General features: G+C 40.9%; 1 protein-coding gene across 2 annotated transcripts in view; it reads right to left on the minus strand.

The window, feature by feature from the left end:
* Positions 1-1,663: 1,663 nt before the first annotated feature.
* LOC132378423 (sodium/hydrogen exchanger 3) overlaps positions 1,664-27,541 on the minus strand; it is a 112,317-nt gene continuing 86,439 nt past the window's right edge. For both annotated transcript variants that reach the window (XM_059945324.1, XM_059945325.1), the window contains exons 8-17: positions 26,461-26,550; positions 18,841-18,911; positions 18,355-18,484; positions 17,612-17,718; positions 15,466-15,595; positions 14,428-14,601; positions 11,475-11,541; positions 9,216-9,308; positions 8,455-8,695; positions 1,664-4,329 (exon numbers count right to left, since the gene is read on the minus strand). In XM_059945324.1, coding sequence (XP_059801307.1) covers positions 4,326-4,329; positions 8,455-8,695; positions 9,216-9,308; positions 11,475-11,541; positions 14,428-14,601; positions 15,466-15,595; positions 17,612-17,718; positions 18,355-18,484; positions 18,841-18,911; positions 26,461-26,550 — 1,107 coding nt within the window. In that variant the 3' untranslated portion in view covers positions 1,664-4,325. The remainder of the gene's footprint in view (positions 4,330-8,454; positions 8,696-9,215; positions 9,309-11,474; positions 11,542-14,427; positions 14,602-15,465; positions 15,596-17,611; positions 17,719-18,354; positions 18,485-18,840; positions 18,912-26,460; positions 26,551-27,541) is intronic.

Consider the following 27,541-nt stretch of genomic DNA (forward strand, 5'->3'; position numbering starts at 1 on the left):
ACAGGCTTTGGTTTCTGATGTGCAAACGGAAGCAAGTAGCAGTAAGATGGAGCTGAGGGTAAGATACAAAATTACTGTCCAGACGGAAGCAAAATCAACCAGGCCACTAAAGAAACGTAATTCCTTTATCATGACCTCTGAAAATATGTTACGAATTATATATTTGAAAATGTTAAGAAATGGTGACTGAATGACATTTGCCATAGGGTATATAAAAGTGTTAAAGAACAAAATTAGTGCTTTGTCACAAAAGAACAATAATTCAAGAGGCATAAACATGGAAATGAGTTGTATGGACCAACTTGTCCATTCCAACCAGCTGCCTTCATGAGCTTGTCCCATTTGTCTGCATTTGACCCATATCCTCCTAAACCTTTCCTATTCATAAACCTCTCTAAATGTGCTCTCATAAATCCCAGCCCCAGGTCATACCCTCTTCTCATTGCTACCATCAGAAAGGAGGTACAGGGGGCCTGAAGGTAGACACTCTGTCAGGAACAGCTTCTTCCCCTCCTCCATCAGATTTCTGAATGGACATTGAACCCATGAACACTATATACTTAGTGTAATTCAGTTTTAATTACGCATTGCAATGTACTGCTGTCAGAAAAACAATGAATTTCATGCCAGTGATATTAAACGTGATTCTGAAATGTCTTTAATGTTGTAATAGTAATCATATTGACTATTTAATCAGGCAGCTTGTTCCATGTATCCACCACCCTTTCAGGACCCCTTTAATCCTTTCCTCTCTCACCTTAAACCTATGCCCTCTAGTTTTAGACACTCTACCCTACTTTCCTATGCTACTCATGATTTTATGAACCATGTAAGGTCTCTCACAATCCACAATATTTCCTTGAGATTAAAGTCAGGAAAAGGAATATTAATGAGGATTAATATTGAGTCCATTTGCTCTTTCCAGGTTTGCACTATCTGGGAAATAAGGTCTACCATCTTGCTATCAACAACTGCCAAAGAACAGTGTTTAGCTAGCTTAGCATTATCATGATAGTGTCTTTTTTGAAAATCAAGTATAACTTTAATTTATCCATCTTAGTGTTATTACTTCAAAAGTTAGTCAGAACACATGATTTCGTATGTCTATATATAGATAGATGAGACCCAAGAGTGCAAGTCACCCAAAAGATGCACAAGGCTAAAATCCCAAGAGCAAAGTTTAAAACAGCCAGACTTGTAGCTTAGTGTTGAATCAAGGGAGACAACACATACTTAAATGACCAATGTGCAGCCACCAACAGATAGCAGACAACAAACGATATTGAATTTTCTCACCAAACTATTGACAGACAGTTCTATTCCAAATCAGAAGATCAGCAATCTCAGTTTAATATTTAAGTCAGACTTTTTTTTGGCTAACAATGGAGAGTCATAGCCCACTAGTTTTGAACTAAATTTAAGCATTTCAACCCCTGGCCTTTTAAAGTGAAAGGAACTGAAAAATATGATCCAAATTCCAAAGTGTTTGATTGTTTCTACCTGTACTTTAGTAACACTGTATACGAATGTACAAATATTTCTACATTGTAGATGCTCAGAACTAAATCAGAAAGAGTGATCAGCACATGTCAAAGGTTAGCTATATTGCTGAAAGTTGACAGCTACATCAGCTGCTATTTTATCGGATTAAAAAAATCCACTATTTCCTTTTAAAATTTTATTTTAAAGTTAAAATATATTTTACTCGCAACAAGAACTAGTAAAACTTTAGACAAAATGCAGTATTAATCAACAAATATAAAACATATGGAAGACAAATTAACCAGAATTGAGAAAGACATGAATGTACATGACCAAACTGGCAGATTTGGAATATATACAATGTTTGATTGGCTGGCACATGGAAGATAGGGGTAAAAAGGGACAAATGAGCCTGCTCCACTTCAGAGCCCTCACTGAAGTCAAACATTTTCTTTACCCAGTACTATCACCTCCAAAGAACCAGCATTTAAAGTTCAGCCCATCAGATCTTGCTATTTACAGTGTGACTTAACAACACACTGAAGTGTTCCAATAGACACTGACAATGTATACCATTGTTCGACAAAAGGGAGTGAAAGAAATGAAATTTATAAAATATTTAATGAAAAAATGAAAAACCATTGACATACTAAAGGATCAGGCTTACCAAGGCAGTATCACAGTAATCATTCACATATAATGTCTATTATTTTACACTGAATAATGCAGGAAATTACTTCTGTTGTGTACAATATACACTGTAAGTAATTATACAGATGAATTGAATTATTCCTTTTATGATGGATGCCCAATTTTAACTGTATCTGATGGGTACCTCAGTGAAATCCTACGCACCTCATGAGGCTGGAGTTCAACCGTGGCAATTTAGAGTTACTTCATATCGTAAGCCTCATATTGTATCACTAAAGCAGAGAACATAACAGCATAGTTTGCAAATTCTCACTGTCATTTGATCCACGTGGCAAATGTCTTTATTAAAAGTTTATGCCTTAAGAAAACAGCAGTTGGCTCTTGTTGGAACATTATTCTACAACTATACGGCTTGAGTCAATCACCATACAACTTCAGCGACTTGGGAGAGTGAAGGGTTAAGAAGTGAGGCAGGTGGAAAATTAAACCTTGATGGCCTTGGCTTTGTTTCATGTGCCCTATTTTCATTGGCATTCACAACTGTGAGTTAAACCCATGACGTTTGTATTGCTTTAGCACCTGTGAGGGGAAAATCGGAGGTGGGGGGGGAATGAGGGGTTGGGTGGGGAGTGAAAATAATTTCTGCCACAAACACTCTCCAGTTTTACTATCAGGCTCTTACTAATAGTTAAACTTCAGAGCAGCTATATTTGGGCAAGAATATCTAGATTCCTTTCACCATAATGGGTAGAGAAAAGGGAAGAGCGCATGAACTACTTTTGGTAGTCAGTAAGACCCATTTCACATGCACAACAACATTTTCTCGTGTTCCAAAGCACAAATACAAGTCCAATTTGGATGAAGTGTTTAGAAATCCTTGCAGCATTAAAAAAATACGTTCAACTCACATCGTACAATTTTAACTTCCATTGTAGCTTGAAATGATAATTCTCAAATTTTGGCCAGGAGAAATAACTTTAAACATGTCTTTGCTAAAGCCTATCACAGAAATTTACATATGCCTTCATTTTTCCCTCAATACTGTCACCAAAATGTGAACATTTATTCAAATTTCACAGCCTAAATATCATCTATTTATCCAAATATCACCTTAAATTTTATAGTGTTTTTTTTTAAAAGAAACCTTTCACCATTTCTCCCAGAGATAACTGGGTGGTTAACTTCCACAGCTCATTGGTTTTACCGCACTTTGTCACTAATTAGAATTGCACGTATGTAATAAATGATACTTTAAAGACAAGAATGAAAACCCAATTGGCAACAAAGCCAAAAATACCTTAAAATAATAAATTGAAAATAAGACAGAAAAACATCTTGAAATAAACTGCTATGCCCCCCATTAAAATTTGAAGAGGAAAAATTTCTGCATTTTCAAGATTTGTTCCCTTAAGACTCCTGTAGAAGTAAATGTGTTTTATAAGTAGAAAGTGACAGATATCACTTTCTAAATGGAGCGCTCCAATTATCAAGATTTGTGCACTGTTGAGGAGCTTCACTGAGGTTTGAATGGCATAACCAGATGATAGTTGGCTATTTAACAGGCTTTATATGTTTTTGCTGGTGAAGCAATGGACTGTTGTGCTTAAAACTGTGTTTCTTCTTGTTCCAAGGAATGAGGCGGAATGTGGCAAGAGACTGGGAGAGACCCAAGTTTCTGGAGAACTGGGTAGCGCAAAGGCTTGGGTCGGTGGAAAGAACGACGATTCTGCACCCGCTTGGCTGCTGCAGAGTGCATCTTAGTGTCTTTACTGATCAATGGCTTCTGCTCCTGTGCCACCTGGTCCTTTGGACTACTGTCCTCTGCCTCTTCATTAATTGTCTCAGTGTATTGCACTTTTGCTTCGAGTTCTTTGCTGTCAGGACGAGGAAGCTGGTCGTCTTCATTGAGGTCTGCTTCACTGACCTTATCAACAGGTGCTTTTGAAACAGTTTCAGTAGAATCTTCCTCCTGTGCAGCCACATGTTCTGAAATAGTGGGCACCTGGGATTCGATGTTTTCCAGCGAGGAATAGTTCTGCACCCAGTTCTTCTGGAGATAAGATGGGAAGACCCTCGAGGGCCTTTCAGCACTTGAATCATTTTGGCTTGCTTGTTCATCTTTCCAGGAAAAGAGTTTCTCGTCCAGGTTAGAAGGGCTAGGTAATGGAGGGGGACTTGGGATTGTCTTGGTGTTACCTGCACAAAAAGAAAGAAAAGAGTTGGCATAGGAAAACAAGAATTTGTACTTAATCACCCATAAAACTGAGAAAAGAAATCACCAGTCTGTTTGCAAATTAATTAATCTTTGTCCTCTTTTGTTTTATTTATTTGCTCATGGGGTATGGATATTACTGGCAATCCTGGATTTTACCTATTAATTTAATAGGATTGTTTTGATGAATTGAAAACATAGCAATCAACAAGCAGGAGGAACTTAGTTCTTTGCATCAAATAGCAAATAGTTTCAAATAGCATCTGTGGAGGAAAGGAATTATCACTGCTTTGGGTTAAAACCCTGCATTAATGGAGAGGGAGAAAATAAGATATAGGAGCAGAATTGGATCATTCAGCCCATCAAGTCTGCTCAGCCATTGGATCATGACTGATTTATTATCCCTCTCAACCCATTCTCTTGCCTTCTCACTGTAACCTTTGACTCTCTCACTAATCAAGAATCAATCAACCTCAGCTTTAAATATACCCAAATGATTTTGCCTCTGCAACCATCTGTGGCAACGAATTCTACTGATTCACTGCCCTCTGAAATTCCTCCTCGTCTATTCTAAAGGGATGTCCTCGTATTCTAAGGCTATGCCCTCTCTGGTCCCAGACTCCCACACTATCAGAAGCATCCCCTCAATATTAACTCCATCATGGCTTTTCAATATTTAACAGGCTTTGATCTTCTCCTTATTCTTCCAAATTCCAGCAAGTACAGGCCCAGAGCCATCAAATGCTTCTCATACATTAACCCTTTCATTCCTGGATAATTCTCATAAACCTCCTCAGGACCTTTTACAATGCCAGCACGTCCTTTCTTAGACAAGGAGTCTAAAACTGTTCACAATACTCCAAATACAGTCTGACCAATGCCTTATAAAGCCTCAGCATAACATCTTTGCTTTTATATTGTAGTTTTCTGGAGATTAATGCTAATATTACATTTGCGTTCCTTACTACTGATTCACCCTGCAAGCTAACATTTAGGGACTCCTGCACTAGGACCCCGAAGTCCCTTCACATCGGATTTCTGAACTTGCTCCACACTTAGAAAATAATCTACATCTTTATTCTTTCTACCAAAGTACATGACGTACACTGTATTCCATCTGCCCAGTAACCGTTGTAAAAAGCACAAGGGGAGTGGTGAGTGAGGAGTCTGAGATGATTGATAGACTAAGGAGGGATGAAAGATGACAGGCAGGGTGTGGCAGGTAGGAGAGGGGAAAGTGGGCAGATTTGGGTGTTCCTCCAGCAGATTGTGTGTTCCTTCAGACTCCAGCAGCTGCAGTGCCTCGAACTGAAGGGGTAGTGAAGAGCCAATCAATCAATGGGACTGGGGTCAAATTTTGGCTAGGCAGAAAGTATATAGCCAATATACTTCCCTTCAATTAATTAAGGTGGGCTTTTGTAACAATTTGTTAATTTCAGAGTTACCATTACTAGATTTCACTTTGGAATTTTAAATTTTATTTAATTATTTTTGTGTGAATTCCCCAGCTGTATAGTTATGAGCCTGGAATCAGTGCTCTGGAAACTTAAGAGTTACAATAATAAATGGAAAAACACTTTGGAACGAGAAGATTGTCCATATTTGAGGAATTTGCTATAGTTTGGCACTTTCAGAATGTCTTATTAATGTAGTTATTCAAAAATCAATATCATAATATTTTAGTGTCAAACCCAGTTATTAACCCCAAACTATATTCCACTTTATCTTCAGAACTGGCCAATATTAAATTGATATCTGTAAAGGCTTGAAAATAAAGGCATTTTGGCTAACAGCTGAACACTTTTTTCAGGCAAAGACAAAAAAAAAATCTTGACTTACTGAAATTTTGCTGGGTTTTCTTATGACTGGAGAGCATGTAGCCCAGACTAAGACCTTCACTAAATAGACACTCAATTTATACTTTGTGCAAAATGCAATTTTCCACTAAAAGGCAGTAATTCAACAGGACAGAGGGAGTTAGTGTTTTCTGAAAAAAAAAATTTCACGGTGTCCTCATTAATCAGATTGAAAAAAGCTTTAATTCATTTTTGACCTAAAGTTTGTTCCAGATATTGAATGAGATCAGCCTGGAGAAACAGAAAGCTGCAAGATTTTGACAATTTAAAATAATAATTAAATCGTAAGTCAGCAGCAAAACATCATCAAGGTGGAACTGATAGCCTGAGTGGAACTGAGTTTGTATCCAATACCGCAGGGTTTCAGCAACTCAGTTCACTTCATAATCTGAGATATTAGTACTACTAAGACTATTTCAGACCAGAATTTTTTCCATAGCAAACCACAGCTGAATCTAGATATAAACAGAAGGAAATGCACAGCAAGTAGGAAGGATTAGAATTTGATAAAAGAAGTGCTGGAGAGAAAATTAAAGTCAGTTAATAAGAGCTTCAGTGAAGAGTTAATGAACAGGCAATTTAAGTTTCCAAACTTCCAAAACAGTGCTAAGTGATGGCAGGCTTACCAATGTGAGGAAATAGAAAGGTGCATTTCCCATATCCCGCAGAATGCAGATGGATCACAATCATTTGTCAACAGCTTAAGATTCAGGTTAATAGCTTTGTGCTCAAAATAAAATCTGAAGTGGTCAAATAACTCTTTTGTTCAAATGAGTTATTTGACATGTTGATCCCTCTCCTACATGGTATCATACAACTGGAGGGGTATGTTTGCAAATTAGGGAGTGTCGGTGCCAAGATTAACTTTTCAAGCCACTTCAGAAGCCATCATCTACTTTGGACTGTCAACAAATCAGACAGTGTGCTCCAGGCACTGAGTACAGCTCCCTTCTCACAAGTGACTAACTCAACACGAGGAGGAATATTGACTGTGCAGACGTGGTCACATCTCCCTCTCCCCATTCCAATAAAAGCCCAAAGTAATTGCAGGTTATTAGAACTCCAGATAGCATATTATGAGCTGCCCTCTTAAATCTGCTCAAATATAGCCATAAGGTATTGACAGATCTGAAAGAAATAGTGAAGTTAGAGAGTTAAGCATGAGGATAGAAAAAGCACGTGTACAGAAAGTTGGAGTAAGACTGTATTCAATAATCTATTAAAACATATAGGAGAAATCCGAACAATAAACTAAATTATAAGCTTTAAGATTTGAGTATCATTTACACAAAAACATCAAAAAAATTCTTTTCTAATGTCTTTCAAGTATAGACTTCCTAATTGCTGACTAAATTTCTAAAATCTTATCTTATATTTTATTGCCTATCTGATGTATACCCTTTCCTCTAAATTAACAATCAATAATTTCTATTCCAAATGTCCCATCTCTTCTCAGTCTTAAGCAGCTGTGAAATTATTTCAGGTATTTTCTGCTCCTATAAAAAAAATCTTTGTCTTCCATTTTACATTTGTATATCTTCATACTGGCAGCTACAAGATGAATTTCTGTTGTACCTCAATAACATTTAAACATCCTTTCTATATACTGGAAACCAACCCTATATCGAGTCCTGTGATTTAACACAAAGTCTCAAAGTTTCAAATGGATTTCACAATCATACCTGTATTTTAAAAGTCATACCACTTTTTCACTAGAAAATCTCACTAGTTTAATCATCTGAGGTTTCTAAATAAGCTCTGTCATATTCTACCTTTATCTTACCCATACTTCCCTAATAATTTAACTTTTTAAAAATTAAAATCAACTGCTCACAATCATCAACTGTTTGATTGATTCCATTACTTAACAATACGCACTTGCAGCTTCAAATGGACTTGGCCATTTATTTGTGCATTATTTCCAGTCCCTTGTCCAAATCTTTAATGCAAGTATTGATGAGAAGCTACCCCAGAACAGGACCCCCTGTGACACTACAACTCATTCCTAAAGTTTTAATCATCTCTGTATTTAATTTTTTTCCCTTTAAAGCTGTTCTTTAATTCCAGCCCATTACATTTCTCCTGATTCTACACCTGTCTCCTCGATGGTGATTGGTCAGCAACTCCACTTTTATTTCATAACAATAAATCTACTACATATTTTGAAATGTTTGCAAGTTCCGTGATTAATGGAAACCCGTGAAGTTCAAAATGCAATGTTACATAATGGAGTAAAGTGGATAATGAAATTACATTGATGATTCGGGTAGGAAAGACAAAGGATGCTCCTCCGATATGTCTGCTAGTAAAAATGAATCAATGGATCGGCTGCTGAGCTGCAAAGGTACAAGGCGCCTGAAGTTGTTGGGACTCCTTGGAAGTTGTAAACGCGCCCGCTGAGACGGAATGACTGTTTCTTCACTGGTCAACCACGGTGGAGTCATATGGACAATTGACTGATCCTCCTCAGAAGTAAAGCTTGGGTTATCGATTCCTGCAGGATTAATTTAGTTTTGCAAAAATAGATTAGTCAAAATAATAACTGAAGTATTCACAAGTTAATCGTTGGTCCAATCTAATCACATCACATCAAACAATACAGAAAACAATACAGCTGTAATGAAATCAGAAGTTAGAATGGGATGTGACCACATCTCTGTAGAGAATTTTGTTCTTGGAAGCAATGATTGACATGTAGCATTTCTGGAGTTTGGGAAATTCTGATAGGTTGTCATCTTCCAGTATAACTGTTTGGCTTCAGAACTGACCATTGCAGGATCTACCCAAGCTTTTTAGATAACCATTCAGATCTTAATTATAACCTTAGCCACAGCCACCAGAAAAGTGAATTTATGGGTGCAAAAAATAATTATTTGACATTAGCAAAAGCAGTTTAAAAAAAAACATTGTGCAAAGTTCTCTGAAGCTGTATGCACCGGCTGAAATTCTCAAATATAACACAATATGAGCCAAAATATTCATTACTTATCCATTCTGTGCACAAAGTAGATTACCATTTCTTGTTTCATCGCGTTCTGCACTTGGCGGAGTAATTAGAAAACTAATTCCTCCCTCCACTGTTTCGTAATGGTCCTCTATGTCAGAGTCTGGAAGACATGGACAGGAGACAGCACTTAGGCATGCAGCAGAACAAATATCATTCAGGTGATCACTTACTCTTTAGCAAGTGTGCTGCCTTTAAAACCAGATCAGGCAAAGCAAAATTCAATCTTCAGACATTTGACAAAAGATCAGAGTGAAACAGGATTTAAAGATTCAATTAAGTGTCTTTAGAAGTTCCAGGCGCCAAGCAGCTTTAACAGAAATTGTAATTTTAATTAACAATTATTTTCTTTCTCAGTTTGGTGCAGAAAACCTGAAATATTGAGCAATAGCTGGCATGTCAAATGGGGATATAGGTGCTGATGGACAGTATCTAAGCAATTACATGGTATGTCAGATCCTTCGGCATTTGCAAGGCAAGACAGAATGCTGGAGGAACTCAGCTTATCAGGCAGCATCAACGAGACCCCTCATCAGGTCCTGACTGTTTATTCCCCTCCATGGATTCTGCCTGATTTGCTGAGTTCCTCCAGCATTTTATGTGTGTTGCAGAATATTTTGTGTTTATGATAATTGACTTGTATATGAAGATCATCTGTTGAATAAGGGAACTTTCTTTTTACTTTGAGACAGCTGTACCCTTTAACTCTTTCAGGTTGCTGCTGCATAGCCAACTCAACTAAATCAGCTCAAGAGTCTGGGATATTCTTGGGCTACAGGCCTCAATAACTCAAATCAAGGAAACAAAATCTTTCAAAATGATATGCCTCAAATTTTTTTGGAACTTTCCCACATGTAAAGCTCCAACCCAAAAGCCAACTGAAAGGCTTTCTCTTACTTTGGCAGGAAGGCAAAGTTAAAGAGGAAATGAGGCAAATTTACCAGGAAAATACCTCATGAGTTACACCTGCCTGCGCAAACTAATATTAATCTCCATTTTATGGCAAGTTAAGAGGAAGAAAACTTGTATTTGTACAGCAACTTTGATGAATTTAATATAGTCTACTGATTTTTGTCAATAAAATCAATTTAAATCTGAATTGCTGTTGTCAAGTAGGAGGTGCATTAATCAATTTGCAGACTGTAAAGTCACATAGGCAATAGGCATGATAAAGATTAGATCATCTGCTATAGTAATTAAAAGTTAAAGGACAAATAATGGATATTTGGAATGTCCATGCTCTTCTTCAAAACAAAATCAATAGATTTTTAATTTCACCTAAAGCATGCAGCTAGTGTTTATTTACTTCCTCAAAGCTGACTTCACAACGTCACTGGAACTACATTCAGAACCAGATTTATTATCACTGACTTATAAGTAAAATTTATTGTTTTGTGGCAGCAGTACAGTGCAAATACATAAGATTATTATAAATTATAAAAGTAGGTTTGTGGTCTGTTCAGAAATCAGACGGTGGAGGGAAAGAAGTGTTCCTGAATTAACAAGTGTGGGTCTGCAGGCTCCTGTACATTCTCTCCAATGGTAGTCAGAGAAGGGCATGGTGAGGGTTACGGTTATAGACACAGCCAGCTCCATCACGGGCACACGGGACATCGACAAGAGGGTGTTATCCATCACCAAGAATACTCATCATTTGGACTAGACAATGTCAGTAGTGAGCACCAGGAACCAGCTTGGACTTGTAAAAGTCTCTCACTGGAAAGGTCATTTTAAAGAACTGTCACAAGCACAATGGATTTACTCCCAGATAGTACCCTGATTAGAGACTGACACGTATTTGTTGGGTTTTGAGATAATGCCGGTGCTGCCCAGGACAGTGATTGTGGGACACTAGGGAGGAAACATGTCCAATTTCCTGACCTATGTGAGTGGAAAATGCTTAACCGCTGATTTACGTTTGAATGGAGATCTTCTGGGGGAATAAATAGCTCAGTACTTTTACTGTGTGGCTTTGTAGACTATCTTTAGAACGTGTTGTCCAGGAACTAAAACCAGCAGATCCTGCACTTTATTTTGTTTTCCTCTTACACTTATTTAACATTATTCAACATCCACAGTGGCATGGTACAGTTCGGTCAAATCACACCAGCTGCTCTCAGGATCTTGGTTTACACTGGCGCTTGTTTTATCCTCACCCACAACAACTGTGCTGGCAACACAAAGAAACATGAATAAAACTGAATCATTGAGTCAGCATCAAGAGGTTTGGAAAGAGAGATGCTAAGGAAAAAATGCAATAAATGGTTACCTTTATCAACATGGAATGCAATAGTGTGTGTTGGGATCTTTCCATTTGACATTGCATCACTGTGTTTCTGTAACAAAAATCAATGAAGTTGCGTCAGAAATTAAAGGGGCAATAGGTTTATGATGATATTAGGTTAATGTGTTACCTTTCATTTACTAAACAACTTATTTAGAAATTGTTGTCTACAATCTTGCCAGATGTAGATTGGAGCAAATGCCTTTCTTTGGAACACTTTCATTGCATGCTCAACTCAGCTCTTCATTTGGGAGCCATCCCACCAAGTGATGACAAGTTTAGAGAACAACTAATTATTCCCTTAATATTGACCTCCAATAATGAGTGATAGAAGGTGGAAGGGTGTAAAAAAGAGTACAAACACCTTCAAAATCCATCTCATGTATGCACATGGAGCTTTCTTACCTTAGTTGAACTATCTACTGATGTCTATAGATTCACAATTTCTTTGTCTCTAGCTCTGGAAACAGCTTATCTACTGATGTCTATTATAAACCCACCGACTCTCACAGCTACCTGGACTATACCTCGTCCCAACCTGTTACTTGTAAAAACGCCATTCCCTTCTCTCAGTTCCTCTGTCTGTGCAGTATATGTTTTCAGTTTGAGGTTTTTCATTCCAGAACAAGGAGACATCCTCCTTCTTCAAAGTATGGGGCTTCCCTTCCTCACTGCCCTCAGCCGCATCTCCTCCATTCCATGCTCATCTCACCTCACACCATCCTCCCACCATCCCACCAGGGATAGGGTTCCTCTCGCCCTCATCGACCACCCCACCAGCCTTCACATTCAGCACATAATTCTTTGTAACTTCTGCCATCTCCAGTGGGATCCCACCATCGCCAAGCACATCTTTTCCTTCCCCCCACACTTCCTGTTTTACACAGGGATCTCTCCCTAAGTGACTCCTTTGTCCATTCATCCCTCCCTACTGGCACCTATCCTTGCAAGCAGAACAAGTGCCACACCTGCCCCTATATCTCCTCCCTCATTACCATTCACAGCCCCAAACAGTCCTTCCAGGTGAGGTGACACTTCAACTGAGAGTCTGCTGGGGTCATATACTGTGTCTGGTGCTCCCAGTATGGCCTCCTGTACATTGGTGAGAGCTGACACAGATTGGGAGACCATTTCAGCGAGCACCTACGCTCCGTCCGCCAGAAAAAGCGGGATCTCCCAGTGGCCACCCATTTTAATTCCACTTCCCATTCTGACAAGTCAGTCCATGGCCTCCTCTAATGTTGCAATGAGACCACACTCAGGTAGGAGGAACAACACCTTATATTCTGACTGGGTAGCCTCCAACCTGATGGCATGAACGTCGATTTCTCAAACTTCCAGTAATTCCACACCCCCTTCAGCATTCCCCATTCCCATTTCCCTCTCCCACCTTATCTCCTTACCTGCCTATGACCTCCCTCTGGTGCTCCTCCCCCCTTTTTTCCACGGCCTTCTGTCCTCCACTATCAGATTCTCTCTTCTCCAGCCCCGAATCTCTTTCACCAATCAACTTCCCAGCTCTTTATTTCACTCCTCCCAATCCCCCTCCCACCTTGTGGTTCTTCTTTCCCTCCCCCAACTTTTTTACTCCGACTCATCATCTTCTTTTCCAGTCCTGCTGAAGGGTCTCGTCCCGAAACATTGACAGTAATCTTTTCCACAGATGCTGCCTGGCCTCTAGCATTTTGTGCCTGTTGCTTAGATTTCCAGCATCTGCAGATTTTCTCTTGTTTGAGGTTTCTTATAACACTTCTCTTGGGCTAGGAGAACAGGAATGCCTCTCACGGCAACTGAAGAAAGAGGGAATGATTTCCCTCCACAAAACACCAGTCAACAGCATTCCAAACTCCCACAATGACAGCTGAGAAAGTTTGGTATGGCCCCCAAATCCCAAGAACTTTCTACGGGGGCACAATTGATTGCATCCTGACTGGCTGCATCACTGCCTGGTATGGGAACTGTACCTCCCTTAATCACAGGACTCTGCAGAGAGTGGCATGGACAGCCCAGCACATTTGTAGTTGTGAACTTCCCATGATTCAGGACGTTTACAAAGACCAGTGTGTAAAATGGGCCCGTAGGATCACTGGGGACCCAAGCCATCCCAACCTCAATCTATTTCAGCTGCTACCATCCGGAAAGCGGTACCGCAGCACAAAAACCAGGACCAATAGGCTCCGGGACAGCTTCTTCAACCGGGCCATCAGACTGATTCACTCACACTGATTTGAGTGTATTCTATGTTACATTGACTGTTCTGTTTATTATAAATTGCTATGATTGCACACTTAGACAGAGACATAACAAATATTTTTACTCATGTATGTGAAGGATATAAGAAATAAAGTCAATTCAGTTCTTTTCTAAAGTGATCATTAGCTGTGTTTCCACCAACTGTTGAAGCAATGCATTCTAAGCACTAACTCCACAATCAGAACAACTTATCCCTTCCACTTGCTGTACACTCTAACACCTCCATTTCTCCAAGTTCTAGTAATCAACCCCCTCCCTTTTGCTCTACCTTATCCCTCTGACTCCTTTGCCCTTTCTCTTCCGTGACCACCACCCTCACAACCTGGCCGTCACCCATACCTTCCTCCCATTGGTTCCCCAGCTCCCTTATTTCATGGTCTACTGTCCTCTCCTAACAGAACTCATCTTCTTCTGCTCTCTTTCACTTACCACCTCCCAACTTCTGATATCACTCCTATTTTCCAACTACCCACCTCCCCCAGATGCCAAGTTCCTCCAGCATTTTTTCTGTGTTGCTCAGGATTTCTATCATCTCCTGTCTCTCTCGTGACTTACTATACAGTGTCCGGAAGTTAGGGTGAGCTTCTGAGGTTAGTACTAAGATACTATTTACAAGGAATAACATAGCTATGTAAAACAAGTTTCTATTCTCAATGAAAATCCAGCCAGCATGCATTCAGTTTACCTTCTTCGCTGTTCTTTCTTTCTTTAAGTTCCTAAATTTGCTGTTGTAATTGGTTCCAAGTTTGGTGGATTTGAAATTTTCAAGTCTCTTTTTCATGGTCCGCTGGAAAATCTCTTTATCTTGCTTCTCATCTTCATTACGCATTAGTTTATGGCGGCTATAATTAAGCCTGTACTTTAAAAAGAAACAATTGGGCCAATAAACATATCGTGATGCAAAAGATTTCACCAACTAACAATCTGATCACTCCCTCTCTCATCCAATCAATGAGACTGATTTGGATTTCAAGTTTGATCTTCAAGTTGTAATGAATGGTCATTTAGCTAAGATGCCAACTACTTCTCCATGGATATTGACCAGCCTGCTCAGTATTTCCAGTATTCTCTTTTTAGATTTTATGGTATCAATAACTACAGAACAAAGAACAAATGAAATGGCAGAACAGATTGAGAGCTAAATACCATATTCATGATGCTAATTTTTTAACTGAAAGAATGAAAATTTTGGGACAGGAGTAGATATCAACAAACGAAAACGGCAAATTAAGTTGAAACCTGATTGGCTTGTGAATGAATTCTACACAGAAACATGGTATCCCTTGTTAGCACCAAATGTGTGGTCAGCCCAATATATTGGTCGACCATATCTGGACCATGACTTTCTCCTGCTCAAGGATCAAGATAACCTAGGCACATGCACATTAGCAAAATGCAGCTAGTGTGCTGACACTGGCTTCTCCGTGGCAAGAAATTAGCAACACAATTGAAGAGGAGAGCACCAAGCCAACACTTGACTCAATAAAAATATTCTCCCTCTCTCCTATTACTTTTTCTATCTATTTCTCAAAGCTTCTTGGGAAAAATGCAAATGCATGAACTAAACTAATATTTATTCAGTGATACTGGATGCAGCTTTGCCATATTTGCACATAGCTGCACATTGAGTAAGATATAAATGGCATATTGACTAGGTACCATTTAAGATGCTTCCCCACACAGAGGACAGATCAGTCTGAATTAACTACATGGGTTTGCTTACTCGTTGCCTGGGTTTGTACAGATGTTGCTGCAACATGCGGTGGGTGACTGATTCCTCACGATGCTTTTGGCTCTTCACCCTGTTTTCAAGAGCATGCATGTCCAAGCACACCTCACTGGTACTCTCTCTCCTGGGAAAAAAAACCCACAATAATTTGTCGTAACCATCTTTGCCTAAGACGGGAACATTCACACTTACAGATGTACATCGTGGGTTGAAATTCAACTCCAAAAACTTAATACTATCCAACTAACAACACAGAGATTCACTGTGCAGTTAGAAGTGACATATTAAACCAATAGCCTTCCTAATTGTAATGTTCCTCTAAAAGTGTAGAAATTTCCATGAGGAAAAATATTAGGTACACTAAAGAATAAATGCAAATTCAGATCAGTGGATGGATTTTTCAAATCAGTGAATGCATTGACGTATAGAATACAATATTTCACAGAATGAGGGAACCAAGATCAGCTGAGTTGCCACATGACCTGACAGGTAAACTGGGCACTCTTTTGAAGCAAAATGAAAATTACTAAAATGGAAGGCAGAAGAATGGGGTTGAGAGAGTCATAAATCAGCCATGATCGAATGGCGGAGCAGATTTGATGGGTTGAATGGCCTATTTATGCTCCTATATCTTCAGGTCTTGCGATCTAACTGTTAAGTCACTATGTATAAATTCATTGTAGCATTTGGTGAAGTGAATGTAGGCATTCCTGCAAGCATTGAGACAGCAGCATGAACAGGTAGGGAGTAAAGTGATACCTACCATGGATACAGACAAGAGAAGAAGAAGAAAGCCCTGAACTCCGAGTGGAGTCATCGGGACACTGTCATGACGGCTTTTCTTTAAAGCAGTCTTTCTTATTTTATTGAGGCTGAGTTGCTAGCTCGACGCTCAACCCAGCACGGATGGAAAATGCTCAAGGGGGCCGGCTGGATTTGAACTCGGGAACCTTCGCTCCGACATCCGGCACTGATGTCACTATGCCACCCATACAGACAAGAGGAACGGGATTAATTCAGCTACAGACAACGTGCAAGCAGATGGGATTAGTTTAGGTGGCATTGTGATCAGTGCAGGCATGACATTCCTGCCCTGTACCATGGCCGTAAAGCACTTAGACATTATGAAATCAGTTGCATGAACACAAACCCTTCCTAAATCATTTTGAAAACTAGCTTAGAACTCTTCCACAAAAGTCACTTCTCAATCTGGTTTGGAGAGAAAATGTAGGCTTAAAATAGCTCTCATTGGTTGTGATTGATATTAACTAGACCAAGATTACACCAGCAACCAATACAACTATTGACATGTCTTCCCGACAGTTTACAAAACTACTACTATATCTCCTTCTTTTAAATATACTACTACTAATCTGTGTGCGATTGGAGCCAATAATTTACACTTTGATAATGTGTACTTGTGCCGGCTGAGTGATCTGGTACATTTGCTCTCTCCAAGGGGTTTCAGCATGGTTGACAGCGAGGTTGAGAACGGAGTGTGTGGCCTTACAGCAGAGCGCAAATACATGATCAGATCTAATCTTCAACCATCTCACTGAATAAAGCATTGAGCAAGATTGAAATCACTGAGGATGAGAGCAGAAAGCAAGTGGTGTTTAGCACTATCGACCTGTATTTAATCTCTCTATCTCCCTCCCTCTCACACCCTCTCACCCTCACCCTGGGAAGCTGCAGGAGTCTTGAGTCCTGGGCAAGGTTTACGCATGGTTAGTGGATCGGACTTGTTTTAGAGAACTCTGCTGTTCACGTTATAAGTATTTCTAGTTTCTTGTTACTCTATTTTTTATTGCTATTTTGATTCAGGCAGATTGGCTCTGCAGCCTGCAGTCAAATAAGTGACAGAGCACTAAGTTGAACTGAACTGAACTAAACTGAACACTCCTATAATGCTTCAAGGAATCTGTGGTTTGATGTTTCATATTCTGTGTGCTATTAGCTCATTATTTTGCCATTTATGCAATTTGTTTTTTTTTGAGTGTTGGGTGTTGGATGTCTTCTTTGAATGGGTTCCATGGTGTTTTGTTCCATTGCTGTCTGCAGGAAGACAAATCTCAGAGTTGTTACTGCATACATAAATATACTTCGAATTTTCAAAGATTATCTCATGATTTATACTTACAGCACCGCAGAGACAGATGAGTCTACAATAGACTGACGAGGACCAGTGAAGTCAACATTAACATCGCTACTCGAACGTATAAAAGCCAAGGACCCTCGCCGCTCTCCCTACAAATAATAAAAGGCACCAACCTCACATGGAGCGGTAGGTAAATGGAGAATAAATCTTATATTGAGAAAGTAAAGCACTCTGTAAAGCAGGAGGACCAAGGATTCAAGTCCCTCTACACAGACTTAAAACAGAGTCTTTTGTCTAGCATGGTCTTAATGAGCTAAATGTTACTTCCAGTGAATTATGATCACTTTGGCCAAAGCAGATTAGCAGAATAAATCGACAATTGTATCTTTTGTTGACCAAGCACAACCAGCAGCTTGCCATTTGTAAAAATTATACCTAATTGTTCCTAGGTCATGATCATTAGTACATTTTTATTGGACAGCAACAAGTTTGCTCATCTGGACCTGCACTTACTGTATCATGTTCAATTAAATATACATGATTTACAAGCATTGCTTCAATATGCTCTGTTCTATTTACTGTCTCCAGAACAGGCATCGTTGGACTTGTACCTAGGTATAAATCCAATGCTCCAGCTAAATAATAGCCAACAATTCATGAGATTTTTATGTCATCATTAACAGTATGGCAATTTTCCTAGACTAATAAATTGTCAATTGCCAATTTCTAAATATAGGGCCACTTTCACTGCGCCTGGTTGATTAACTGATCTACTGATAGATTACCTCAGACACGTAACTGATGGCATCCTTCAGATTCAGCTCACGGAAAACGCTGAGGATTCTATCCCGACTAATCTGTGCAGATTTCCTCATCATGATTTTACTCAGATATTTCCTATCAAAGTTAGTCCACCTAAAAAAGAATTAACCACCTTATTATCCCTTACATAGATCAATCAAACTAGGAGATCAAGAAAGATTCACAAAGCATTAACATATGAAATAATTTGGTAAAATGTCACTGGTATGGAAATTATTAGGAATAATTAAATACTGAAATATTGGTGTTGTTCCAGACACAATGTCAAACTGTGTTTCAAATTCTGTTATGATTAATTTTTCTGTACAAATACAGGCCTGACGATCAAATTAGCAGAAATGCGAACCAATTAGATATTTAAAAAATACAGATAACTTGCACAATCATGGAAGCATTAAAAAGTTGATACAAACATTTACGAAACATTATAGAAATCACTAGTTACATACTTGTCTCGAAGATAATTATGTCCAATTTGCCCTGAGATGTCTTCTATTGCAGAGAGGATATGATCAAATGCCTTTGAAAAATGTCAGACAAAATTTCTTAAACACAATGCAGTAACATCGCTCTGGTAAAAGATAAACTGTTTTAAGATCCTTAACGTAAAACATGTTTCCCTATCCAAAAACTACCAAATTTTTTATTTACAAATATCAACAAACCCGAAGATTTCTTTGGTGACAAACTTCTATTCAGTCAGGATCATCTTTGATGTATTAATCCAATTATTCCTTTCAACTTTTGAATTTTGTTTTGACAAACTTATCCTGGGTTTATGTTGATCTCTTCAATGTCATTTTAGCTGCTTAGCACCATTAGTTCAGGAATAGATTTTACCTACAAGCATATAGAATTCTAAAAGCATCTGCTCAGATGAACTTATAAACTAATAAACAGCCACATTTACAATGGGCACATATTATCTAATTGGTTGTTAATTTAAGAATAAATAAATGACCCTGTAAAAAAATAAGTCAGGTTATATCATACAATGTTCGATTGACATAAGATCCTTCAAAGTTTCTTCTCTATAGACAAGAGATTCTGCAGATACTGGAAATCATGAGCAACACACAAAATGCTGGAGGAACTTAACAAGTCAGGCAGTGTCCATAGAGGGGACTAAACAGTCAAACAACCGTGCTAAAATCCTTCATCATGACTGGAAAGGAAGAAGGTAGAAGTCTGAAAAAGGTGGGGTGGGGGGGAGAGAAGGAATACAAAGATGGCAAATGATAGGCGAGACCAGGTGATGGGAGCGGGGGAACAAGGGGTAGAGGGGAAACTGAGAATGGATGGGTGGGGAGCAGTAGAACACAGCTGCAGTGAGAAGTCTTGGTTTGCAAGTTATCAGGGCTGAGGATAGAGCTGGAGGCAGCCGGGGCTGTACACCTGCAGGGTGCCAAGGTCAAAGACAGACGCCTCCAACTTAGATCTCGGTAGTGGTCTCCTGCAGGCCATAGGGCTGGCCACTTACAGTTCTGACATCAGTCCTGACCACCTACAAGCCCAGATCTTTTCTCCATTGCCATTGAGGCCTTCTGCTCCTCTTCTTCCACCACTACTCCCCATCCACCTACACGTGAAAGGTTATGCACTTGGATAGAATGAAAAAGGAAATCATTATTTAAACAAATTCAGATTACAAAGGTTTGCAGTAAAGGTGGCTAGAGGATTTTAAGCAACTTTTCAGGACGCTGGTGAGACAACACAATGGTGTACAATGTACATGCAGTATTTGGTCTCCAATTCAGGAAGGATGTAATTATGTTGGAGCTATTGCAGAGATTTACCAGGCTAGATCCTGGGATGAAGGACTGATAAATGAAAAGAAAGCTTGAGCTGGTTTGACCTATAGTCATTGGAGTATAGAACAAGTTGCCTCCCAGAAACTGTTGCGTTTGCTGCTCTACTATCAAGCCTGCTAGGGTCCCCTTTCAACCACTTTGGCCAGCTCCTCTCTCATGCCTTTAATTAACTGTAATACCGAGACATCTGATCTTACTTTCTCACTCTCAAACTACAGGGCAAATTCTATCAGAACATGATCACTGCCTCCTGGGGGTTCTTTTACCTTAAGGTGCTGAATCAAATCTGGTTCATCGCACAACACTAAAACCAGATTTTCCTTTTCACTAGTGCGCTTAAAAACACAAGCTGCTCCAAAAAGCCATCGTGTAGGATTCTACGATTCCTTTTGTTGAGAGCCAACCTAGATTTTCTCAATCTCCCTGTACATTAAGGTCTTCCAGGACCACTATAGCTTTGTCCTTTTTGCATGACTTTCCAATCTCCTGTTGCAATTTATACCCCACAGGAGGCTTGTATAGAACACCCATCAGGATCGTTCTCCCTTCTTAACCTTACCCATAAGGATTCTACACCATCAGATCCTGTGTCACTTATTACCAAGGATTTGATCTCATTTTTACCCAGCAGAACCACCACATCCCTTCTGCCCACCTCCTCAACTTTTCATTAGGATGTATATCTTGATTCAGCTGAATCTCTGACGCGCACAGACATAACACCCATTTTTAACTATACCAGAAGCTCATCTACCTTGTTTTATATACTGCATGCATTCAAATATAACATCTTCAGTCTTGCACCATCCCTCTTCTCAGATTTCTCTTCATGTTGACTAAAATAAAATTCTTATCCCTTTCTAAACTTTGTCTTCCTTTTTATTCTGGAGACTTTGGAAACTTCTGCAAAATTCTTCCCTTTTGCTTTATCCATTTTTCTCCGATCCAGTTGAACCCACTACTTAGTTTTAATCCCTATTTACAGCCGCAATGATGCAATTTGTCAGGATGTGGTCCCAGCGTGATGCAAGTGGAGCCCATTCCATCCGAACAATGCCCTCCTTCCCCAATGCTTGTGCTAATGTCCCATGAATTCAAACCCACATTTCTCATATTGATCACTGAACCACACAGTTAACTTTCTAATCTTATTAATCCTGTGCCAACTTGCACGTGGCTCAGGTAGAAATGCAGAGGTTATTACTTGCTCTGGATCTCTTTACTAACTGCTGACGGGACATCAACCATCTCAACTTCACCACACCTTGTTCCAATTCCAACCTCACTCCTTCCAAATGCTCTGCTCTCCACTCCCTCCACACCAATCCCAACCTCACTATAAAACCTGCTGATGGGGGTGGGGGGGGGGTGGGTGCTGTTGTAGTCTGGCGTACTGACCTCTACCTGGCTGAGACACAGTGACAACTCACTGATACCTCCTTTTATTTACCCCTCGATCATGACCCCACTAAGGAGCACCAGGCCATTGTCTCCCACACCATCACCAACCTTATCAGCTCTGGGGATCTCCCATCCACTGCCACCAATTTCACAGTTCCCACACCCCGCACTTCCCATTTCTACCTCCTACCCAAGATCCGCAAACCTGCCTGTCCAGGTAGTTCCATTGTCTCAGCTTGCTCCTGCCCCACTGAACTCATTTCTGCATACCTTTACACTGTTTTATCCCCCCTTATTCAATCCCTTCCCACCTATATTCATGACACTTCTCACGCTTTGAATTTTTTCAATGATTTTAAGTTCCCTGGCCCCCCACTGCCTTATTTTCACCATGGATGTCCAGTCCCTATATACCTCCATCCCCCACCAGGAAGGTCTCAAAGCTCTCTGCTTCTTTTTGGATTCCAGACCTAACCAATTCCCCTCTACCACCACTCTCCTCCGACTAGCTGAATTAGTCCTTACTCTCAATAATTTCTCCTTTGCCTCCTCCCACTTCCTCCAAACCAAAGATGTAGTCATGGGCACCCATATGGGTCCCAGCTATGCCTGCCTTTTGGTTGGCTTTGTGGAACAGCCCATGTTCCAAGTCTATACCGGTATCCATCCCCCTCTTTTCCTTCGCTACATCGACGACTGCATTGGCGCTGCTGAGCTCGTTGACTTCATTAACTTTGCCTCCAACTTTCACCCTCCCCTCAAATTTACCTGGTCCATTTCTGACACCTCCCTCCCCTTTCTTGATCCTTCTGTCTCTATCTCTGGAGATGGCTTATCTACTGATATCTACTATAAGCATACTGACTCTCACAGCTACCTGGACTATTCCTCTTCCCACCCTGTCTCTTGCAAAAATGCCATCCAGTTCTCGCAATTCCTCCATCTCCACCGCATCTGCTCTCAAGATGAGGCTTTTCATTCCAGGACAAAGGAGATGTCTTCATTTTTTAAAGAAAGGGGTTTCCCTTCTTCCACCATCAACTCTGTTCTCAAACGCATCTTTCCCATTTCACGCACATCTGCCCTCACCCCATCCACCCACCACCCCACTTGGGATAGAGTTCCCCTTGTCCTCACCTACCACCCAACCAGCCTCCGGGTCCAACATATAATTTGCCATAACTTCCGCCACCCCCAACGGGATCCCACTACCAAGCATGTCTTTCCCTCCCCCCCTTTCTGCTTTCCGCAGGGATCGCTCCCTACGCGACTCCCTTGTCCATTCATCCCCCCCCCCCCCCCCATCCCTTCCCACCGATCTCCCTCCTGGCACTTATCCTTGTAAGCGGAACAAGTGCTACACCTGCCCTTACACTTCCTCCCTCACCACCATTGAGGACCCCAGACAGTCCTTCCAGGTGAGGCGACACTTGACCTGTGAGACAGCCGGTGTGGTATACTGTGTCCGGTGCTCCCAGTGCAGCCTTTTATATATTGGTGAGACCCGACGCAGACTGGGAGACCATTTCGTTGAACACCTACGTTCTGTCCGCCAGAGAAAGCAGAATCTCCCAGTGGCCACACATTTTAATTCCACGTCCCATTCCCATTCTGATATGTCTATCCATGGCCTCCTCTACTGTCAAGATGAATCCACACTGGTTGGAGGAACAACACCTTATATTCCATCTGGGTAGCCTCCAACCTGATTTCACGAACATTGATTCTCTAACTTCCGTTAATGCCCCTCCTCCCCTTCTTACTCCATCCCTTATTTATTATCCCCCTCCTTTTTTCTCTCTGCCCCTCTCACAATCACTCCTTCCCTGTTCTCCATCTCCCTCTGTGCTCCCCTCCTCCTTTCTTTCTTCCTAGGCGTCCCGTCCCATGATCCTTTCCCTTCTCCAGCTGTGTATCCCTTTTGTCAATCACTTTTCCAGCTCTTAGCTTCACCCCACCCCCTCCTGTCTTCTCCCATCATTTCAGATTTCCCCCTCCTACTTTCAAACCTCTTACTACCTTTTCTTTCAGTCAATCCTGACGAAGGGTCTTGGCCTGAAACATCAACTGTACTTCTTCCTATAGATGCTGCCTGGACTGCTGCGTTCCACCACCATTCTGCGTGTGTTGCTTGAATTTCCAGCATCTGCAGATTTCCTCATGTTTGCAAGATTATCATCTTTTTTGGTTCTGACTTCAAATTTAGTTCAAAATCCCTCAGCAGGATCTCTGTCTGTTTTACTTGTGTATCAGTACCCACATGGACCACAGCAGGAACTCTTCCCCTCCCTCTGCAGGTCCGATGAAATACCCAAATGCGGGAACCTGGCAAGCAACACAGCCTTCAAAACTCAACCCTTGTGAGTGACAATTGTGTCTATTCCCCTGACTGTACTAGCCCCATAGTTAGGGGGATACATTTCTCATCCTCTCTCCCCACCCCTGTGCCCACTCTTGAATGTCTCATAAATCATTCACATCCACGCATAGAGTGCAAGAATTCCAGACCTGTTGGTCAAACTCAATGGCTGAGGCTCCTCTAGAAGTACCTCTTGGATCCCCTACCTATCCTACTCGCACTTGCCCCTGACCACAGACCCAATTGGAAGCAGTTTGTCTCATGAGTGAGACTACCTCCTGAAACAAGGCATCTAAGAAATTCTCTACCTCCTTGACTTGGAAGGGAGAGTTACCTGAATGTGTTTTTTATACCTGTCTGACTGGGCTCAGCACAGATCCCTGAGATATGCCACTAGTCACAGGCCTTCAATCCAAAAAATAACCTTCCACCATCCCCTTCTGCATCCTACCAACATTTCAGGTGAAGAGGAATTTCTATTCCAGTAAGTCTGTAAATCTTTGGAAATCCCTACATCGTAAAACAAGGTCTCCTCTACATTGGGAAAGCCAAATGCAGAATAGTTGACTGCTTCACACAACGTATCTGTACAATCTGCAAGATGACCCTGAGCTTCCACAAGTGACTAATTCCTCTCTCACTCTGGCCTTTGGCTTCCCATGCTGATCCAACAAAACCAGCTCAAGGCCGAACACTTCATCTTCCACGTGGCACATTGCAGCTCCCAGAATGCAGTACTGAATTCAATAACATTGGGATGGTGCAGCCAGCAAAGCTGCTGCATCACAGCACCAGTCACCTGGGGTCAATCCCTACCCACCGGCCCGTTTTATTTTTCACTCCACACATACTAACTGATACTGACCATTTCCAGGATCTTTTCTTCAGGTGTTAAGCCACTGCTAGGTTCTGCATCCCAGTTGCAGCATGTTCTATCCCCCTACCCCCTTTTTACAACTGTCTTCATTCATCTCCCTCCACTTATTATATCTCCTGGACAACCTTGGTGTCTCCCCATCATAGATATTCCCTTTTTCCATCCAGCTCCCTCCCCCTCTCTTGGCAGGTAAAACGCTCTTGATTCATCCCTTTTCATTCCAATGAAAGATCACGGCTTTGAAGGATTACATTGATCTCAAGGGTGGCAGTGGAGATACACCTCTACCAAAGGAGGTGCAAAGTGCTCCTTCCCTCCACTAGCATAGGGATCTCCCTTGGACAAGGTGTAAGCTCATGTTTAGCCCCCCAAGCAGTCATGTGAAACCATGGGAGCAGGTCGTGCATATCAGCCCCCTCCTTTACTCTCCATATACTCATGACTGTGTCACCACCCACAACTCCAATCTGCTAATTAAATTTGGTGACAACACTACACTGACTGGCCTAATCTCAAATGACAGTGAAGCACCTACAGAGAAGTCATAACCCTAACAGAGTGGTATTAAGAAAACAACATCTCTCTCAATGTCACAGAAACAAAGGAGCTGGTTGTGGATTACAGGGGGAATGAAGACATGCTAACCTCTATTGACATCAATGGATCTGGGGTTGAGAGGGTGAACAGCTTTAAGTTCCTCAGCATACACATCACCGAGGACCTCACATGGTCTGTACACACCAGCTGTGTGGTGAAAAAGGCACAACAGCGCCTCTTTCACCTCAGACATTTGAGGAAGTTTGGTATGGGCCCCCAAATCCAAAGAACATTCTACAGGAGCACAATTGAGAGCATCCTGATTGGCTGCATCACTGTCTGGTATGGGAACTGTACTTCCCTCAATCGCAGGACTCTGCAGAGAGTAGTGTGGACAGCCCAGTGCATCTGTAGATGTGAACTTCCCACTACTCATGATATTTACAAAGACAAATGCATAAAAAGGGCCCAAAGGATCATTGGAGACCCAAGTCGCCCCAACCACAAACTGTTCCAGCTGCTACCATCCAGGAAAAGGTACTGCAGCACAAAAGCCAGGACCAACAGGCTCTGGGACAGCTTCTTCCACCAGGCCATCAGAATGATTAATTCATGCTGATGCAATTGTATTTCTATGTTATATTGACTTTCCTGTTGTACATACCATTTATTATAAATTACATATTTAGACAAGAGACGTAGCATAAAAATGTTTTACTCCTCACGTATATGAAGGATGTAAGTAATTTCAATTCAATTCACAAGTCCTGGTTACGTGACCACTGACACCAGGCAGACGATCTCTGAAGAGTATTAATAACGGCATGGGTCATCCATCTCAAAGACTCTGCCCACAAAATGGTGGAAAATCACTTCTGTAGAACCATTTTGCCAAGTAATAATCATGGTTATGAGAACATTGATCATCCATAATATACAACACAGCACATAATGATGATGAAATCCATTTCTCACTCCATAGGTTTGGTCTAATTTGCTGATTTCCAGCACCTGTAATGTTTTGCTGCTCACTAACGTGAGATGTTCTTTCAGCACTTACTGAATACTGAGAGATATGACTTACTCTTCCGTGGAGCTTCTCATTGAGTAAAGGATCTTTCTGCTCACTCCTCTTTACTTTCAGCCACTTCACCAAAGGTTTGATTGTCAGACCCTGCAAAATATCGCCATCAGTTTGTTTTCATCACTGAGCAGCATTGCAACATTTCTGATGTGAATATAATTTATCCCCCGGATCAGATGTCAGCATAGGACTCATTCATCCCCACTGAAACCATTCATCTCCACGTCACGGTTACAGGCAACAATTTCAATTCGTTCAGAAAACTCAGATTGTTCCTCTCTCCAGCAGTCGTCACATTGTGCACTGAGGAGTGTGTGCTAGGAAAGAATCAAGAAAATCAAGGAAAAATAGTAACAGCAAAATTGGTAAGAAATGCATCAAACCCTGCTGTTGCTGTGATTCATAAGGCTGGTGATGTTGTGGGGGTGGAACTGGACTCTCTGACAGTGGTGTCTGAAAAGAGGATGCTGTCCAAGTTGTATGCCATCTTGGACAATGACTCCCATCCACTCCATAATGTACTGGTTAAGCACAGGAGTACATTCAGCCAGAGACTCATTCCACCGAGATGTAACACTGAGTGTCGTAGGAAGTCATTCCTACCTGTGGCCATCAAACATTACAACTCCTCCCTCGGAGTGCCAGACACCCCTGTGCCAATAGGCTGGTCCTGGACTTATTTCCACTTGGCATGATTGACTTATTATTTAATTATTTATTATTTTCTATTGCTATATTTCTTCACTATTCTTGGTTGGTGCAGCTGTAACGAAACCCAATTTCCCTTAGGATCAATAAAGTATGTCTGTCTGTCAACAACGACAAAGGAAACGGTACTGCTTTCACATTCAATTATCCTGCTTTTCCTCAGAACTATGTTTGATCTCATTAAAATGGTACAAATCAAAAAGCCAAATAGCATCCTTTGCATGGGTCTCTCCGCAGCTTTTGATTATGTTGATCACACGATTTATCTCCAATGCCTCAACATTGTCAATCACCTGGACTTGACCAAAAATGCCTGGTTTCACTTCAATCGATCCAGAGGCAAGTAAAGAATAACATAAAATGGCTGTATTTA

The sequence above is a fragment of the Hypanus sabinus genome, chromosome 20, assembly GCF_030144855.1.
Source record: "Hypanus sabinus isolate sHypSab1 chromosome 20, sHypSab1.hap1, whole genome shotgun sequence".
NCBI classification, from domain to species: Eukaryota; Metazoa; Chordata; class Chondrichthyes; order Myliobatiformes; family Dasyatidae; genus Hypanus; species Hypanus sabinus.